The following is an 18,524-nucleotide window of genomic DNA, read 5'->3' as shown; positions in this document are numbered from 1 at the left end:
ATGTGGAGTGAAAAGAGTCCCGCCTATCTTACAAGCACGGATGCAGAGCTATATGTGCACATGGAAAATAGTCTGCCGTTTTGCTCGCCAGTCCCATACCAAAGAAGTACATGTTTTAATTCGACACAGCCGTAGTCTTTCTCTACCTCCTCCTCCTCCTCCGCTTGTTTCCCCCCGCTTCGAATTCCTGCTCCGTCTGCCTCCTTTTCTCGTACGACGAGGCCTGATCCAGGAACTGCTTGGACTCCCTCTTGGATTTCGTGTTCGCTTGGTACATACCCGCCCTCTTCATGATGCCATCCTTGAAGTCCCGGAGTTCCTTCTTCGTCTGCTCGTACGACCTCTTGATTTTCCCCAAGGGGCTGCTGGAAACAGGGCCCTGCTTGATCGGGCCAGCGTCGGCGATGCTGGACTGCACTGTGGGCGGCTGCCATTGGAAATCTCCGGGCTTTGTAGCACGAGCCTCCACATCGATGATGCTGGATCTATTGGTCTTGGCCATCGGGGTCTCGAGGATCGGGGCGAGGCCAATCCATTCGCGGACGGTCTGGTTGCGGAGAATCCTTGCCTGCAGCATACCGAGGGTGGAGGCGGCGAAGAAGGAGAGTTGCACTGTGGCCGGTTGGGCAAAGGTGAAAAGGACAGCGAGGCCAGGCATGATGTAGAACATGAACTTTTTCTGCAGACCGGTGAATTGCTTCAGGGTTCCGGATTCACCACCGCTCTGCGTGAAGGCATCAGCAAAAGCACCCGTGCTTGATCTCCTCGTTTAACCGCGGGGTGTACTAACCTTGGCAACAGTGTGAATAAGTGCGCCGAAACAGAGCGGCAGGATGTAAAGCGGATCCGACACAGTCAGGTCACTCAACCACAAAAAGCCACCACTCTCAAGACCCGGCACCGGCAGTGCCGCCATAGCCCTGAGTAGTTTCCACGTGCAGTAGCCGGTAACACCCTGGGCAACGGGCGCATAGAAGGCCTTCCACGGGTTGATGCCCGCTTGCTTGTAGACACCCATGAGCTCCGCGCGCGCCATCATCATCTGATCCGTGTTGCCCGCAATGCGCGCCTCATTCATCTTCGCGTTCAACGGGTCTGTGACGACCTTGAGCGCCTGCTGGCGCGCTGTCACGTCCGACGTCCTTGCGAACAGCGGGAAAAGCGACGTGCGCACAATCACCGCCGTCACAATGATCGAAGACCACCACGGAAGATCCATCCAGATATGAACATGCTCGAGCAGCCATTCGATGCAGGAGGTCGGCCCCCAACCATAGTCCAAGCCAACAGCTTTCAGGTAGCCGATCTGCTCCGGCATGTTGGCGAGGTTGGCAAGAAACTCGTCCGTGACGACATCAACGCTCGAGGGAACGGCCTCGGTCGAGGCGCTGGAGGCGCTGGAGACAGCATCAGCGGCTGTTGCTTTGGAGTTCTCGAGGACCGACGGCGTTGCTGCGGCGGGCGAAGTCGAGGCGAAGCGGATGGCGGGCACGGCGGAACCCGCAACGAAGGGCGTGCGGAGAGCGGGGGCGTTCAGTGCGCTGCGAAGGCCCAGCGAAGGGTTGCGGGTGCGCAGAAGAACGGGTGCCTTGAACGAGGCATGTGTAGAGAACTGATTGCTCCGAGATCAGATCAGCAAGCCTGGAGACTGGCAGCAGCGTGTACGGCCGAATCGTGGAGCATACCTGTCTTGGAGCGCGCAGGGGGTTTTGAAGCGCTATCCTGGCGCAATTGGCGGGCCGAAGCCCTCTACTTTTCATCATGGTTGCTGAGGGCGCGGTGCTACGGAGTTTTCGTTGCTGTCGCGGATGCGAAGTTCGACGGCAGCAAAACATTGGCTGCTGCAGCCCGCCGTAGTCGCCGTCCGGCCGCGCAAGCGCGCCATTCGTGCAACCTCGGCTCCACCCGCACATTGTCCATCCGTGCAACGGAGAATACGCAGTTGATAACTTCATTCTACTTTCATTAACTGTCCGTGTCTCTGCTAAGAATACACTTCTCCTGTGCCCATTTCGCGAGTCTTGTTGAGTTTTGAAACCCCACTTCGCATGCACAAGGCTAAACACTCGCGACCGCTCCACTAATCTAGCCTGCTTCGAAGTAAGATGTAAAAGCAGAAGGCTTTTCTGAAAGAAAAAAAAAAGGATTAACATCGAGTTGATACCACCGAAGAAAATCAAAAAGCCAGCAAACTCGGGGAATTGTACAAATGCCTGTAACCCATCTTCGCCTATCCATAGCTCCCGTTTTTCCATACAGTTCGCCTCGAATCTCTTCTAAGCGGATGCTGCCTCGTAACCGTCTGTTCATCTCCAGACATGACCGTCCCAATCCGTGTGCGCCGCAAAGACGAGAAAGAAAATGTTTGGCATGACCGCCTAGTCGTGAAGGAACTCGCTCGTGTCTTCTTTCTCCTCCCTCTCGTCGCCATCCTTGACCGTCAGGTTCAACGCGTCTTCGGCATGGCTTGTAGGTGGCGGGCCCATGCCGTCGCCGTCTGCATCATTCGTCGTGAAGTCGGCGAAGAGATCTCGCATGCCTTCGCCACCGTCACCAGCGCCTTGGCTACTGTTGATGCTTGTTTGGAACAGGTTGCTGCGCGCAGGGCTGGCAGCACCAGGGTCGGCTCCGAAAGGCGCATTGTTGCTGAACATGCCTGAATCTATGTTGGACGGCGTCGTCGGCGACGCCGGCTGGAAAGGGGGGGAAGCCGCACCACGAGCGTGAGGCGCGAACGCCGACATTGAGGGGTCTATCGTCCCCGAAGCCGTCGTGAGATGTGGAGAAGTTGTGCTGCCGTACGTCGATGTCATGAGATTCGCCATGTGGCTCGGGTAGGAGAAGGTCGGCTGCTGCCCACTGCCACTGGGCCCAGCAATGCCGTTGGCAGTCTCACTGAAGCCATGAGGAAGGCCCGGAGGAGTATGCGATTCTTGCTGAGATCCACCAGCCTTGCTAATGCTGTCGCGCTTGTCTTTGTCCTTGTGCTTGAAGTGATGCTGCTTCGTACGCAGATGCTGTGGAAGGTCGTCCGGGTTCTCAATGCCGAGCTGCGCCATCATCTTCTGCTGCTTGGTAGGGCGTGGCTTGCGCGTGGAGAGAGACACTTCTACCTTTGGCGGCGGCTCAGGAGCCACTGGTGCCCACTTGTGAAGCTCCTGGCGGAAAAAGTTTGTTTCATGTGCCAATAGAATGTCGGCACCCTCCAGCTTACGAAGATAAAAGCGTTGAGATATAAGCTCTTCTGGACTTGATACCAGCGGGTTGATTTGAGATGAGATGAAGTTGCGGAAATTCTCGGCCTTTTCGATGATGTTGTTGAGGCATTTTTCCTCTTCGGGCTGGAAGGGAAGGTTCTGGATCTCGTCGTACCAGTTGTTGAGATCTTCCAGCCTTGGGCGTGTCGCATCGCGAGGGATCTTGACGCGATAGTCGCAGATGGGACAGGTGTACTTGTCGTCCTCCTTGACCTTTCCACGAGCAATCTTCAGGCACTTGCCATGATACCTAGCGTGAAATTAGAACTGACCGGAGTGCGGGCCATCTCTAAAACTTACCACTCGTGACAGAGCTCGCATTCGATCATCATCCCGGCCTCGGGCTTGCGGCAAATGCAGAAGACGTCGCGCGTTGAGCCAACGCCGTTCTCGTCTCCTGACACCGGAGTGTGTTCTCTCGAGGCAGGTTCAACCGGCATACGCGGTTGATCCCTAGTGTCAAAGCATGCTTCGTTGCGTGCATCCACAAGGTCCATGTGTTGCTGCAGAATGTGCAAAGGCGCATTGGCCTTACCGAAGAGCTTCTTGCCACGGCGCATCCAGTCTTCATGCCTTTTCTGCTCTCTCTCGAGGTCAATAGTGCCAGGAGGCTTGCTGTTCAGCTCATTGAGGGCCTCCATAGCCTCACGGACCTCCTTGTAGAACGGCCGTTTCCTGAAATCCGGGTCCTTGCTTTGTTCGTAAAGGGCTTTGATCTCTTCCTGGGCATCGCGTTGCTTCTTCAAAATGGCCTCAACCTTGGCCAAAGTCTCGAGGGAGACCGGGAGGTGCTTGGCCTGCTGCGACAGCGCGTCAAGTTGTTGGTAATTGACCATCTCCGAGGCCATGACTTCTTTGGCGGTCTTTTCCCACACCTCTCCCTTGGACTTCTCTTCCTTCAACCAGATCATATGCACGTCGCCCTCGACGATGCCCATTTCCTGGCCGCGCTTGATGAAATCCGTAATGCTCTGAAGGGAGTGGACGCTGTCTCTGTAGAGGCGAACCTCGTCATACCACTTGAGTTGTTGTAACGACTTGTCAAGTTCTTCGACCTCGGGAATGTCCAGATTGAAGTTCCGGCCAAGTTCGAGCAGATCATCAAGCTCTTGCGTCGGGGTTGGACGCACGTTTCTGTCAGCAAGGATGGTGCGCGCACGCTTCTGGAAGTGCTTGATATTGTCCATGAGCTCTTGTAGAATGCCGATTTCTTGGCATTCAAAAGAGATGTCATCCGCTTCTGCAAGAAGTTTCATTAGGGTTTCGACTTTACGGATCTCGCGTTCCCGTTCTTCTTGCTCCATTAATTGTTTGGTAGTGGATTTTCGTGAGGGTCGTTCGTTCTTGCGGCGATGCTGTTGCTTGCGGGTGGTGAAAGCTGTTGCCCGTTCCACCCAATCGTTGCAACGATCGACGTACCGCTTGAGCTCAGGAAGACCAGGCAGCGCCCAAGGAATCCTCTCACCCTCACTGAGCAGCCTGCGAAGTTTCTTGAGTTCCGGCTTCGGCTCTTCTGCGAGATACTTGTCAAGCTCTGCGGTCCAGAGATCAGGAAGCGTACCCTTCTCGAGTACCTTTTCCATGACACCGCGAAGATCTTCGTTCGCGATGCGGTAGACCAGTGTGTGATCGCCGTTTGCTCCGGAGAAGCGATGATCCTCAGTCGTGGCACAGCATTCGAACACGCCAGCATGCTTCAAGCATACAACCTTTCTAGACTTCTTGCAGACATACCTCGACAGGTACGCGAAACCCTTGCAGTAGCTGCAAAGGTAGTCGTCCTCTGGAAGATCCCGGTCGTCGATTTCGAATCCAACCTCACAATGACCCTTCGATCCGCCTTCGACCTTGCATGGCTTCATGCTGACTTGTTTGTGTCGTGACAAAAACGCTTCTCGAACAGTCGATTCTTTCTCGTACATGCGCTGCAAAGCGGGGCCCAACCATTTCGCCGTCTTGATAGTCACGTCTTTGCTACCTGCGGCGGTGAGAAGAAGTTCATCGTGAGAGAAGCACGGCTGGCGCCTAAAGTCCTGTAGGCGCTGAACGCCGTCTTCCCCCTTGGGCTCCCAATCGGCAGGTGCGAAATTGACGGCCTCGTTGAAATTGAATCCGTGGTTGAATCCGGCGTGGTAGGCTTGGGGGAAAGTAATAACGAACTGTCCAGCGCGCTGATCGATGGCGTAGACCCTTACACCTGCCTTTTTCAAGTGATCAGGAGTTAAAAGGGTGACGAGCTGGAAGAGCAAGTCAGGCTGGGTCTCGAACAGCTCCGGAACGGCTTCACGCATCGCATTCTCAAACTTCTCAGCATCCTCGCCTGGTACGCCGTACCATGTCTTTGTAGCGCCAAAGTGCTGATAATTGGCCGAATAGCTGTAGTGATCCTCGTTGTGCCAGCAGAAAGTAGAAAAACACATGCCAACGTATAGCCAAGGAACCGTCATGCCAGAAATGTCGGATTTGATATGGCGGAAGAGGGACTCTGGGTGCAGCGGCAAGATGTTCAGGTTCCACGCGTCCGTCGAGTAAGGATTACGCGGCTCCTTCTCCAGAGTTGGAAAACCACTCCCGTGTGTTGTGACGTGGACGTCGGCACCATACTCAACCTCTGGCACTTTATCGGTAACGTTCTCAACCAATTTCCAGAACTCCCTCTCAACATCATCTTCTGTAGGAGGCCTCTTTGCATTGAGCACCGGGTCGAACTGCTGCTTGTCTCGGAAATGCTCTGCTCTGAACTCTTGATCCTTCTGTTGAAACTGTTTTAACGAGTAAACACCACCCTCGTCGAAACCGAACTCGCCATCACCGACGAGGCATCTAGGACAGTGCCAGTCATAGTCAGGGGTGGACTTCAGCGGCGGTTCCAAGCAGTAGCGGTGATATCCCGCGTCGCAGCTATCGCACAATAGGATCGCGGTTGGGTCGGAAGCCTTCCGACAAGTTTCGCAGTAGTCTCCAGGCTTCTCCTTCGAGCGGTCCTTGGGGGCGCCTATGCGGGGTGCCGACACACGTGGTTGAGTCATGTGGGATCCTGCCACAGTCGGGGCCGAGTCCTTCTTGAGGCGTTTGCTCCGCCTTCCAGAAGCGTCGGTTTCCCCATTGGCATGTAACTCAGAATCCTCGGATGGGCCTCTCTTCAACTGGCTGAGATGGCCATTTGAAAGGGGCGTTGAAAAGCCATGTGGTCGAATCTCCGGCGTATTGTTTGCAGATAGATTCAGCGGACTCTCGCCCAACCGTTGGGGGGTCGAGTGGGCGGAATGCTGGGTAGCTGACGAACTGTTGATGGCTGAGAATCCAGTAGACGTAGGAGCGGGTTGATGGGACGCATTGACAGGCGTGAAGCCACCTGAATTTACAGCAGTAAAACCTGATGAGACCTTGACTGGCTGGGGGAGCTCTTGGGCGGGTGGAAGCGGTGGGACTGAACTCTCGTGAATAGAAGCATTCAGGGCAGCAGACGCACGAGCTGCTGGTGAATCGGAACGGAAACTGCCTGGAGGAGTCTGCTGGTGCGCAGACTTCTTGAGTGGCGACGGCGCTGGTGACGGAGTGAAAGGGCCGCCATTCTCAAACTCAAGCATTTGATGGACACCGGGCTTGGCGATCCGTAGGTACTCCTCGTAGGGGTGGAGCCACTTCTGATACGAGTTCTTCAGTGATGTCGACAGCGAAGACATGATCTTGCCGCTGTAACCCAGGTCTCTGCCGATTTCGGCCCATTTCTTGCCTCTGCAGACACGGTCGAATCCGCCACGGGTTTCGACGGCCTTTTTCAACTTGTACAAGTCCAACGGCCGCTTGTCGACGCTTGGAAAGCGGTTGAGATTGTTGCCCCGTGACCTGTGGAACTTGGCAAGCTGATCGAGGTAGTTCAAATTTGCTCGCGTGCCTGGTCTAATTAGAACCAAAGAGGGTGTGGCCGGGTAACGGACTCCAGTACTCACCTCCTTCAACGGAGTTGAGCGCCTGCTTACGCGTGCGGAAATGAAACCTCTATAGGTCGCGTTAGCCGACCGGTCGCTCACAAAGAAAAGACGTCAAGCGCATCTAAACCCCCGGTCGTCGCTACAGCCCATCCCGAGATCCTTCACTAACGTACCTCGGTATCGATGGCGAAGTCGGGATTCCAGCTCTCGGGCGGGATGACCTTGACTATGCCATACTTCCGCCCCTCGGGCGCGATCTTGCGCATATACTCGAAAGGGTCTCTGAATTCTTCTGCAGTGGGGGTATACGTGGGCGCTTCCTCGATCCCAAAGAGCCTGTTCGAACGCGAGACTTCACGCGCGGCGGTCGAGGTGCCGCGTCGCTCGACGGTTTTCATGCTCAAGGGCTGGGCCTTGCGCGCGCTGAGCGGGAAGCTGCTGGAGCCGTTGGCCGGGGTGTTGGAGGAGCCGTGCGACGTATTGTTGGCGGTGCTTGAGGGCTGAGCAGCCATCTTGCCACCTCGCGGTGCAGACGTCGCCTGGGCGGGCTGGGCTGGGCTTGCGCGGAAGGTTATCTGGCCAGCGGCGGGCCCAGCAGCGGTGGCGGAAGAAACCGCCATGGTGTCGGGATGCAGCCGTGGCCGGCTCGGCGTGAGCGTCGGATGTCGATTGTGCTGGCGGGCGCGGGCTCGGTGGTCGAATGGTTCGGGCGAGAGAGGATTCGGAGCGAGAAAAGAAGCGGCGTGTCCAGGGCGCTGAGGCGTGGGTGGGTTGGGATTACGGGCCGAGCATGTGGGAGGATATCTGTCAGGGCAGCTTTCCGAATGAATGACTTGCGCCGGGCGCCGGGTCGAAGCTGCAGGCAGCGCGAGGATGCCGATGCTGCAGGCGCGGCCTGGATGGGGACGGAGTGGCCGGGCAGCTGACGGGTGCGAGGTATTCGGACGGATATGGCGACGGTCGAATGAAAGGAATGTGAGCGTGGGCGTTGGAACTTGGCTAAGGGAAGGAAGACCGCCGCCGCACGCCTACAGCGGATGCGCCTACCAGGGCTAGACCGCTTTCGCGACGATCACTCGATTTTGATGTTCATGCGACAACCCGCAGTCCTCGCTGGCCGCCTCTGTTGCAGTGCGCCAATGCTGCATTGCCCTGTGCCGCCGCCAGCCCCGGCGCTGCGCCGCCTGCCGGCGTGGTGAGGTGCTGCAAAGGTCGTTTCGTTCGCCCATGCCCGCCGCTCCGCTCCGCCGCCCGCTTGACGTCGTTCGCCCAACCACGCAACAACCACGGGCAGCCCTCACCCGGCTCGTCCTCCGGTCGAACCTCACCTCAACCCCCGCGCCACGCTTTGCTCCCGAGCGCCGAGCGAACCTCACCGCCACCGACATGCGTCCAAAGGCCTCGCTCAAAGCCGTTGCCGCCGTCATGGACAAACCAATCCCTGCCTTTTACTGCTGCTACCTCCTGCGGTCTACTGTCAAGCCTGCAAGCCTTTACGTCGGCTCGACGCCGAACCCACTGCGCCGACTCAGGCAGCACAACGGCCTCTCCACAGGTGGCGCTACACGCACAGACCGCGAGCAGTTGCGCCCGTGGGAGATGGCCTGCATCGTCACCGGCTTCCCTTCCAAGATCGCTGCACTTCAGTTCGAGTACGTATGAGCCCGGTCACGTGATCGCTACCTGAGCATGCCACACTGCCGGTCTTATCCTCGCGCGGGGCTCCTCAGCTTCCAGCGCATCTCGGGCGGGATGTTTGCGATTTCCGAGCCACTGTGGAGCCGATCGCAGGTCGTGCGATCTCCCCACCCAGTGTTTCTAGCGAGCCAGCATTCTGGCCACTTCGAACCTCCGCCCTGAAACAGCCCATCGTCCGACTACCGTCACCCTGATCTCTAACGTGCTTACAGATGGGCATGGCAAAACACTCACATTACACGCCATATCCCCGCCGAGGACCGAATTACTGCTCCAAGTAAAAAAGGTCGCAAAAAAGTCCGTCACCCATCGCGGCTCCCTCTTAAGGACAGAATCTCCAACCTTCATCTTCTTCTACGCGTCAAGAGCTTTTACAGATGGCCCCTACACGTCACATTCTTTGCCGAGGATGTATATTGCGCCTGGAAGGATTGGACAAAAAGCACACCGTTCAAACTCAGGAGCACCATTGGCGTGCAGCTGGAAAAAGCAGACGCCCCGGAAGTATGCCAAAGGCCAGATGCGGAGAAAACGGTCGATACTTCCAAGGCGATTGGCAATGGAAAGGGCATTGAGGGTATTGATGTCAGCTATGAGAGCTTAAAGGCTTATCTAGAGAAGAGCAGAGTTCTCCTAGAAGAGGGTAGGGAGCTCGCATGCGTGGTGTGCGAGAAACAAATGCAGGCAGAGAAGTGCGTCACGCTGGTCTGTCCGCACGACGACTGTCAGGCTATCTCGCACATGACCTGTCTCTCGGAGGCATTTCTACGGCAAGAGGGAAACCCCGATGCAATCATGCCTTTGCAAGGCACATGTCCTAGCTGTGGGAGGCTCACGCAGTGGCCAACACTCATGAAAGAACTAAGCCTTAGGATCCGTGGCGAGAAAGAGATCGCTTCCCTTTGCAGAAAACGTAAACGCAGAGCAGCATCGAACTCGACGACGAAAGCATCAGTGACCGCTGCGGTAGGTGTGGTTGGTGCGGTGAGCGCACTTGAAAGTGATGGCAGCTCAGATGAGTCGGAGTATCCGGACATTGAAAACGGCCTGCCGCACTCTATGAAAAGTCGGGATTCGCCTCAAGGCAGCGATGGATTTGAAGACATCGACGAATGGTATCACCAGAGAGACGGTATTGAGCCAGACTCAGACACAGACATTGATATGGATGAACCGCAAAAGGAGTTGAGGGCCACTGCAACTCTGGGAACGACGACGCGCGAGTTCTCGCCGATAGTGATCGAAGACAGCGATTGGGATGATGCTGAGGAGTTGGATTAGAAGCTGTAATGAACCGAGAAGGCTTGGTACTCTCTGTACCTGTTCTGTGTTCTCTGTAGATCCTGATATGATACCCTGTCTTACCTGTCCGCTCAATATTCAATCCACGTTGCCTCGTATCGACTCCACGAGTCTCAAAGGACTGTTTGTTTCGTCAACCGTCTCAACCGCTCTCAAGACAGCCTCTTCGACTCTTTTTGCGACCTCTTCTTCAGCGGCTCCAGCATCGATCGTCACAAAATCCTGACCTTCTTGCTGAAGCGTCTTGATATCGGTAAACAATTCCCGCACACGCTTCTGCATCTTGGAGTTTTCATACTTCTCGCTACCAAAACCACCACGTTGGGCGGCCTTCTCAGGCGAAATGTCCAGAAACACGACAAGGTCAGGCCGCGGCAGCCCCACTTCGGGATGCCTAGCCCACTCTAGTGAAAGAGATGGGTTGTCCTTCGCGGCCGAGTACACACAACCAGAGTAGTAGTAACGATCAATAACAACGGTAGTCCCCTCGGCGACGAGATTCTTGATTTTGGCGCTGATGATTGGAGGATCAGTGTCATCTACCCTCGCTAAGCATCGGGCTTGAGGAAGGAGACTCACGCAGCTTCCCAGCGGTTCGCTGAAAAGAGCAGATGGATGACGTGGTCTTCCTGCTCGCTCGCGCCGGTCAGGTACGCGTTGATCATCTGGCCGATCGGTGTGGTGCGGTCCGGGAAGCGCATATGAACAACGCGGTGGCCATGTTCTTGCAGATGCACGATGAGACGGCCGCACTGGGTGGTTTTGCCGGCGCGGTCCAGGCCTTCGAAGACGATGAGCTTTCCACGCATGGGTCCGTACTTGAGCGCGCTTGGTCGCGTGGTTGGTTTGCTTGGACCTCGGATTTGGTGATGAATTGATGCCGAACGGGTGCAGAGATGGTACGCGGAAACCGTCTGGAGCGCGGCACCGAATCCTGGAACTTGACGTTTGCGATGTTGATTTCGTCGGCGGGTTGGTCGACGTGTTGTGGTGCAAGCAAAGCTCGGTGCAAGGATGCGGGCCGCCCTGATCGGCACCAGGCTAGGATTTGAGTGGGTCGGGCTCACGTGGCCCTGCCAACGACATCTCGTCTCGCGACACTGCCGCTTCACTCTTCTCCTCTGCATCACGATAGCTCAACACACAACTCCAAGGGCGCCGCTGGCCGCTTCGCGAATTAGACCTCGAGCCTCATGCTGCGACGCCGTATGCTTGTGTGAGAGTGATTCAAGCACGCCCGCCTTGTCTAAGCAGGTTCTGCAATACGACACGATTGGAAACTGCCTATCGCCGGGCGACAATGTCTGAAGACAATAGGAGGAGTCTATAATGTAGCTTTGGATCCTGTGTTAAGTCAATCGCTATTTTTCTCTCGCTCAGTATTGTTGGCGCGCACTCTCAAGCTCGTTTTTCGCGAGGGAACCCGCGCTACATGCGACATAACTCAGAAGAGACATTTGCAAGGAACTGAAGCTAGTGTTGTTCATTTCTCGTGCGTAGCATGGCTCCTCATAATTTTGGTTGGAGTTTTTTTATTTTGCGTTTTTGGCCAAATCAATGCTACAACTCCACATGCTGCTGTGCGCGACCGCGTCTCGAACACTGGGCCGACAGTTGGTCACTTCGCCACCTCAAGTTACGCGACTTTCATTTTTACATGGAGTACAGTTTTGGGATACATATATGCTTCCAGCAGCCGCAGTCTTTAAGATTGTTGGTGGCAGCGTGATCGTTGAGACCCTTACCAACATCTGTGTCTGTCAACAGATTCTAGCATTACCCGAAACGGCGTGCCCGAGTTGGACGTTATGCAGCGAAACCATTGCCTGTTGGTAACCGGTTCGATGCCATTGATTCCATTGGTGCCAACCGGTGACCCTCGTGGAAACATCCAGGCCGCGCAGGGTAAGTGAGGTGGTTAACACGTCTGAAAACCCTCTTCACACTTGAGCTTCACCACGCAGTTGCCTAATTCATCAACAATAACACGCTAAGCGAGGCGCACCACCTATATTTCACCCTCCAGCGCGCAGCCTACGACCTTTCCTCTTCACCGCGCACCCCAGCAAGCTCCACATTGATACCGTTGACTAGATATTCTGCAACCCCAGCACCATATCGCCACCAACAGCATCATGTCGCTTTGCAACGACGTCGTGGCTCTCACCACCGCTGCCACCTGGATGACGCTGAGCGGCACTGCGCTCAGCTCCAGCATCCACGTCCTCACGCGCGCCTTCATCGGCTACCTGGTCTTCTGCGTCGTCGACCTGAAGTTCCTGGAGCCGATCACCGACGACGACGCCGACGACGACGACGACTTCAGCCGCCGCTCCCTCCGCCTCTACTTCTGTGGGGTTGGTCTTCTTGGCCTCCTCACCGCGCACATCGTCCTCCCCGGTCTCCGTCGCCTCTGGTCCTTGGTCATCCTCCTGCCCTCGGCGCAGCAGCAGCAGCAGCAGCAGCAGCAGATGCCCGGCGCTTGGCCTTCGCCCTGGTCCTGGTTCGCGCCGTCGCTGCCGCCCTCTCCTCTGCCTTCACCCGCTCTTGCCAACGGCAACGAGAACTGGGAGGCTGACCATCTCGCCAAGATGGACAGTCTCCCAGTGGACTGCTTCATCTCCCCAGCTGCTCTCGCTGCCCGCGGCAAGCGGGGTTACACTTGCCCTTCATACGACGACGACGACTCGGCCCACGGGCCCGGCCTCACGCCCGTCACCAAGTCCGCCGCCAAGGGAGAGCCTTTCGTTTTCGGTCTGGGGATGGGTCCCCTGTTCGCCCCTTCCTTGCCCTCCATCATCCAGCCCGCGCCCGCTCCGGCGGAGAAGGAGAAGGAAGAAAAGGAAGCGAAGGAGGAGGAGGAAAGAGAAGAGAACGGAGACCGAGTCCCTTGGACTCACGACGGACTTCTGGACCCTCCCAGCGAGTACGGCTTCCGCGCCCGCTTCCGCGCCGCTGCTGCCGCCGATGCCGCTCTTCTTGCCGCCCGCGGTCCTGGAGCTCGGTATAATGAGGCCGAAGGCGAGGTTCGCGATGTTGAACGGACGGGTGACAGTGCCTCTCGCCGTCCTGCCATTTCCGGTTCCTCGTCCTTCCGCCCCATTTCATCCCAACGCTACCGGAGTCAGCCAAGCCGCCCTTGCCGTCGTCACCTCTCCTCGTTCCCCGTGACCCAATCCCCCAGGGTCATAGTCTTGCCGCCGTCGCCCGTCCTTTCTGCGCCTGTCTCGCCGCTCTCGCCGCCCTTGTTCCTCCTATCGCGTCGGCGTAAGGGCAACAGATCGAGAAAGTGGAGAACGAGGAGGCTGCTGAGGTCTGAGTCCATGATCGACTTCTCCGGCTTCTATCCCACGGATTTCCTGTTCTGAATCTCATCTCTGTCGGCTTCACCTCTTCTGTCGACCTCTTCTGACCTATCAGCCTCCATCTTCGGACGCTTCGTCAAAAGAAATCCAAAAAAAAATTCAAAACAGAAAACCCACAAAAAAATAGCCATCAGTCGTCCTTTTCATTTCTGGTCGCGGAATCAATCCTTGTTGCCGCATCGGGCGCCTTGCATCTTTTCTTTGAGCGGATTCTCTATTCAGCAAGTATTCCTTTCTAAGACGACACCTCTGTTTTGAGCAAGCCTTTCTTGTTTGCTGCTGCATTCTGCTTGATCTCGATTTTCCTGGGAACGCTTTCTTCCGTCGGCATCTCACTGTCTTGAGGCGGCTCGGCCTGCTTCAACACTCACCAGAACGTTCCTAGTTATCTTCGGCAACGTATCCCATGCCTTTCCTCCACCAGGACCAGACGCTTCGTTGCTGCATGATGGCACCGAATTCTTTTACCGTCCCGACCTCGAACAAACCAACTTGGACGTCGCGAATTCCGGAGGCATCATTCTCCGGCGTGATAGGCGCTGGGCGAACGGCCAGTTGGTAATCCTTGTATCGGAGTCTCTGCGGAGGTGTCAGTGGAGAGGTGTGATCGGGCGACGCTTCTCCACTTACATTGACTGACGACACCCACTCCTTCACGCCATTGGCGCTTCCCTCGGCATACATTATTCCAGGACAGCCTCCACTGCACAGCAAAGCATACACACCATGATTGTCGGCGGCTTTCTTCAGATTGGCAACCTTCTTCCGAGAGGTGATGTGGTGCGTGCGGATCAAAGCATTGTACAAGGGGTGCGAGACGCGCGACATGCAGGGAGGAAGGATTGACCAGAGTTTTGGAGAAGTGAGAGTGACGAGACGCGATGCAATGACGTCGGTGTTTTCAACCCCAGCTTCGGAAGAGCTTCGGCGAACCCTGTGCGTGCACGGCGGGGCAAGCGCGTCTCCAGGCAGCCGGAGCTTCTGTGCGGTTCCAATTCAACCACCCACCAACCCCAACGGCTACGAGCAGGCAACCGCCCTTGCAAACCGCTGCTTCACGCTCAGTTCAGAAGTAAACGAACTCCTACAGCTCTCCATCCAATCCTACGACCCATCCCGACAGCACCTCACCGTCAACTGCCATGGACGCCGCCAAAAAAGCCCAGGACGCTGTGCAGGCCGGCCAGTACGACGTCGCAGTTGCGAAGTACACCGAGGCACTCGCCTCACAGCCCACTGCGGTTTCATACTACATCGGCCGTTCCACCGCCTATCAGCGTCTTTCGCCGCCCAACCTCGAAGCAGCGCTCCAGGATGCCGAGATCGCCGTGAACCTTGCTCACAAGCGCCAGAAGCGCGAGCTCATCGGCGAAGCCCAGCATCGTCGCGCCGTCGCCCTATTCGCTTTGGGACAATACGCAAACGCAGGACACGTCTTTGGCATTGTCAAGAAGTTCAACGAGAATGAGAAGACGCTGCCGATGTGGGCAATGAAGATCGAAAGCAAGCTTAAGAACCTGCCCGAGGGCGACGAGGCCCTCAAGGTCACTGCTGTCGACGTCCCCGACACTGAACCTGAATCTGCACCCAAGCCTCAGTCCACAAAGTCTAGCGACTCTTCCACCACTAAGGGAGAGCAGAAGGCATCGGCGACTCCCAGCGTTCCACAGCTCACTCCCGCGGACAAGGTCAGGCATGATTGGTACTCATCGGGCGAGAGCGTCACCATCAGCATCCTAGCCAAGGGTGTGCCCAAAGACAAGGTCACGGTCGAGATAGAAGAACGCAGTGTAAGCTTACTTCAACAAATGTCGCGTCGCTGGAGCTAATCAAGTGTAGTTGGCGGTATCCTTCCCCACGGCGAATTCGACGACGTACGAATTCAACCTCGATCCTCTCTTCGCGCCTGTCGTTCCCGACCAGTCGACGTACAACGTCACTCCTTCCAAGGTCGAAATCATACTCAAGAAAGCCACCTCGGGCCTCAAGTGGTCTGCGCTGGAGAGCACGGACGAGTCACTGGTCCAATCCGCCGCCACCAAGGTTTCTGCCAAGCCAACCGCGTCGGCTCCGTCCTACCCTACGTCGTCGCGCTCCGGGCCGAAGGATTGGGATAAGGTGGCCAACGACTTGACCAAGCCCAAAGATACAAGTGCCGATAGCCTGGAAGATGACGAGGAGGGCGGAGACCCTGCCAACGCCTTCTTCCGCAAGCTGTACCAGGGCGCAGACCCAGACACGCGCAGGGCTATGATGAAGAGCTTCCAGGAAAGCAACGGCACGGCTCTCAGCACCAATTGGGCTGAGGTCAGCAAGGCAAAGGTGGAGACGAGCCCGCCTGAGGGCATGGAAGCCAAGCAGTGGGAGGCTTGAGGCAAGAAATGTGCCCTGTCATGTCTTCGCCCTCAGCCAACGAATTACTTCTGGATAGTCTTCGGAGACTTTTACTCACTTCCTCATTTCCTTCTCCGCCTTGCCGCCAGACGGGCGATTCCGAGGGTACCTCTACTTTAACCTGGTACCTTCTTTTGTCGGATTGCATTGCGATGGCGTTTGGAGCTTTTCATACTGGATGATATGGGCATTACATTGATACCTGGTGTAGGAGGGAACGGGATTCCCTAGTGAGCAAAAGCTGGCATGCAAGGAGTAGTAATTGGCCACAATTAAGGTTGCTATAACTTTTCTCTCAGCTGCCACGTGCGTGCAATGGCAAATCCGTCACCAACTGTGCTCCTGGTAAGCGGGGCGGAATGACGTCTTTGGCTCGCGCCCCGAGGCACCGAGACATTCAGCACTGCTGACAAAGTGAAATGCACTGGCACCGCCTATGGCACGCTCCCCGTGTTTTGCTCCAGACCTCCTCCCCTTACTCAGCGGAGCTTTCGGGCATTTGTGTCCGAGCCGCGGTCCGTCAGCATTTGAAGCTTCAACCAATCGTGTAGCCCGAAGATCATGTGTCAACCGCATGTTCATACGTCAGAATCGACCTTACAGGATGGCTGGCCACCACCAAAGAAGGCAACCCAAGCGGGGGCAGGGACCAAGTAGTTGGAAGGATCTCACGAAATGGCCTTGGTGTTCCTTTTGCCCCGCTCCCCTCCTGCATTGCTACGATGGTCGCTAACAACGCGATCCAATTGCCTCTCTGCCCACACCTCGCTCCCTCGCGCTTTTCTTATTCCCGTTGACTCCGTCGTTGTGAGACCAAAGCTTTCGTGATCGCCGGCTTCTAGAGCGCCGTATATAAACGCGCCGTCTTCTGCGCAGAGAAAGAGGCTATTTAACAAGCCGTCTCGACAACGGCTCAGACAACCAAGATTCACGCACTTACTTGGCCAAAGACTTGCGCCATATATCCCAAACTCTTAACGACAGCGCAACTCCAGACTCGCATCTTACGCAGAAACATGGCTACCTCGACCAAAATCCAACTCACGGCCAACGAGAAGCCGGCGTTTTTCGTCGCGCCGCTGAGGAAGGACTCGGCCGAGAAGGCGTCGGAGCTGCTGCAAGAAAACCATACAAAGCATCATATATACTTCAACAGTGAAGGATTTCACGTAAGCTCGGGAGACCCATCTACCTACAGCTTCCATCTCCCTCAATAGCATAGCCCTCATATCCCTTTCCCTCATTGGATTCGACTGACAGATCCCCCTCCAAGAACCACATCGTCCACCACCTCCTCACCCTCTACGCCCTCGGCGCCCCGCCCTCCTCCATCCAAGCCGCGTACGACGCCAACCGGACCTACCAGCGGCCGCCGGTGGCGGTCCACCCGCGCGTCGCGGCGGACCTCAGCAGCCGCTCGACCTTCGCCGCGCACCTGGGCGACGAGGCCTACTACGGCGACTACCTCGCGCACTTCTCGGCCGAGCTCGAGGCCAAGGGCGTGCGGGCGGTGCTGAGCGAGTACCTCTTCGCGCGCGACGAGCGCGCCGACGACCTGCTCGTGCGCACCTTCGCGGGCTTCCTGCACCCGCTGATCCACGTGGGCTTCGGCGTCGAGTTCGCGCAGCCCGCCGTCGTCGCCGAGGGCCTCGCGCAGGCGGCGACGCACGATGCCTGGATCGGCAAGTTCTTGCTCGGCGCGGAGGAGGTGGCTGAGGAGAGGAAGGAGAGCGGGGAGGCGGATTACGGCGTCAGGCTCGTGCAGCTGCTCGAGGAGATTAGGGGTAACGAGAAGACGGCGGGTGCGGCGCGGTGGGAAGATCCGAACAGGCTGCGTGATGGGGTGATCAAGAGGGCCGGCAAGGAGATGTGCGAGATCGCGGCGAAGTGGGTCGTCAACGGGGACGGGGCGGAGCGGGAGCGGGAGCTGGAGCGCAAGACGGCGGAGATGATTGATGCATCTGGTAGGCATCTCTCGCACACGGGCTCTTGAAGTGCAAGAAACCGCTAACACACCACACACACACTCAGTGTTCTTCACCGCTGCCGCTCAGCGGCCCCCGCATACGCACAAGATGGACTTTTTCTACATGCACTCGACCAATTCCTCCGTGTTCTTCACCTCCTTCCTCACTTCGCCGCTCTTCCCGGCCGACGCCCGCGCGCGCCTTCTCGAATGGAAGGGCCGCTTCGACCTTGGCAACTACGCCTCCCGCGGCGCGCCCAAGCTCCTGCCTGCCGAGCTCGTCGACTACCGCTTGCCCAGCTACGCAAATGGCGGCTGGCAGCAGCTCATCGACCACGTAAACGGCCTCACCGACGACGACGGGCACGTGTCCAAGATGTTGCGGGCTGTGGCCAACGGCGCGCAGGCATGCGACGCGCTGTCGCAGGAGGAGAGGAGGGGGTTTGCTGTCAATGGACAGGAGGTCTGGCGGAGGGCCGCTGCCATGGGCCTGGACGGCACGCAGGCGGGCGGCCCGGCGTGGGTCAGGAGCTGCGGGTTTGAGCAGGCTTGGGCGGAGGTGCCGGTTAGGGCGGGTGCGGACGACAGCACGAGGTCGCAGCTGTGA

The 18,524-nt window shown here is 57.1% G+C and overlaps 8 protein-coding genes across 8 annotated transcripts; 4 read left to right on the top strand and 4 right to left on the bottom strand.

The window, feature by feature from the left end:
* Positions 1 to 142: 142 nt before the first annotated feature.
* Positions 143 to 1,763, bottom strand: BKCO1_3400028 (mitochondrial export translocase oxa1; the record flags this gene model as incomplete). The annotated part of the gene is made up of 3 exons (XM_020274644.1): positions 143 to 724; positions 791 to 1,612; positions 1,686 to 1,763. 3 exons carry the CDS (start codon positions 1,761 to 1,763, stop codon positions 143 to 145), a joined length of 1,482 nt encoding a protein of 493 aa, XP_020129293.1.
* A 615-nt stretch (positions 1,764 to 2,378) lies between these two features.
* BKCO1_3400027 (phd transcription factor) lies at positions 2,379 to 7,812 on the bottom strand (the record flags this gene model as incomplete). Its single annotated transcript, XM_020274643.1, has 4 exons — positions 2,379 to 3,507; positions 3,558 to 7,155; positions 7,211 to 7,259; positions 7,366 to 7,812. 4 exons carry the CDS (start codon positions 7,810 to 7,812, stop codon positions 2,379 to 2,381), a joined length of 5,223 nt encoding a protein of 1,740 aa, XP_020129292.1.
* A 607-nt stretch (positions 7,813 to 8,419) lies between these two features.
* On the top strand, positions 8,420 to 10,171 carry BKCO1_3400026 (giy-yig catalytic domain-containing protein; the record flags this gene model as incomplete). The annotated part of the gene is made up of 2 exons (XM_020274642.1): positions 8,420 to 8,844; positions 9,103 to 10,171. The coding sequence occupies 2 exons, from the start codon at positions 8,420 to 8,422 to the stop codon at positions 10,169 to 10,171; spliced, it is 1,494 nt and encodes a 497-aa protein (XP_020129291.1).
* A 99-nt stretch (positions 10,172 to 10,270) lies between these two features.
* Positions 10,271 to 11,001, bottom strand: BKCO1_3400025 (thymidylate kinase; the record flags this gene model as incomplete). Its single annotated transcript, XM_020274641.1, has 2 exons — positions 10,271 to 10,706; positions 10,772 to 11,001. The coding sequence occupies 2 exons, from the start codon at positions 10,999 to 11,001 to the stop codon at positions 10,271 to 10,273; spliced, it is 666 nt and encodes a 221-aa protein (XP_020129285.1).
* A 1,326-nt stretch (positions 11,002 to 12,327) lies between these two features.
* Positions 12,328 to 13,560, top strand: BKCO1_3400024 (uncharacterized protein; the record flags this gene model as incomplete). The annotated part of the gene is made up of 1 exon (XM_020274640.1): positions 12,328 to 13,560. The coding sequence occupies one exon, from the start codon at positions 12,328 to 12,330 to the stop codon at positions 13,558 to 13,560; it is 1,233 nt and encodes a 410-aa protein (XP_020129284.1).
* A 378-nt stretch (positions 13,561 to 13,938) lies between these two features.
* BKCO1_3400023 (uncharacterized protein) lies at positions 13,939 to 14,385 on the bottom strand (the record flags this gene model as incomplete). The annotated part of the gene is made up of 2 exons (XM_020274639.1): positions 13,939 to 14,136; positions 14,188 to 14,385. The coding sequence occupies 2 exons, from the start codon at positions 14,383 to 14,385 to the stop codon at positions 13,939 to 13,941; spliced, it is 396 nt and encodes a 131-aa protein (XP_020129288.1).
* Positions 14,386 to 14,699: 314 nt separating this feature from the next.
* On the top strand, positions 14,700 to 15,930 carry BKCO1_3400022 (sgt1 and cs domain containing protein; the record flags this gene model as incomplete). The annotated part of the gene is made up of 2 exons (XM_020274638.1): positions 14,700 to 15,347; positions 15,397 to 15,930. 2 exons carry the CDS (start codon positions 14,700 to 14,702, stop codon positions 15,928 to 15,930), a joined length of 1,182 nt encoding a protein of 393 aa, XP_020129287.1.
* Positions 15,931 to 16,967: 1,037 nt separating this feature from the next.
* On the top strand, positions 16,968 to 18,524 carry BKCO1_3400021 (uncharacterized protein; the record flags this gene model as incomplete). Its single annotated transcript, XM_020274637.1, has 3 exons — positions 16,968 to 17,120; positions 17,225 to 17,915; positions 17,983 to 18,524. The coding sequence occupies 3 exons, from the start codon at positions 16,968 to 16,970 to the stop codon at positions 18,522 to 18,524; spliced, it is 1,386 nt and encodes a 461-aa protein (XP_020129290.1).

The sequence above is a fragment of the Diplodia corticola genome (assembly GCF_001883845.1).
Source record: "Diplodia corticola strain CBS 112549 chromosome Unknown scaffold34, whole genome shotgun sequence".
NCBI lineage: Eukaryota > Fungi > Ascomycota > Dothideomycetes > Botryosphaeriales > Botryosphaeriaceae > Diplodia > Diplodia corticola.
Note: the sequence above shows the minus strand (reverse complement) of the source record. Positions and strands in the feature narration are given on the sequence as shown.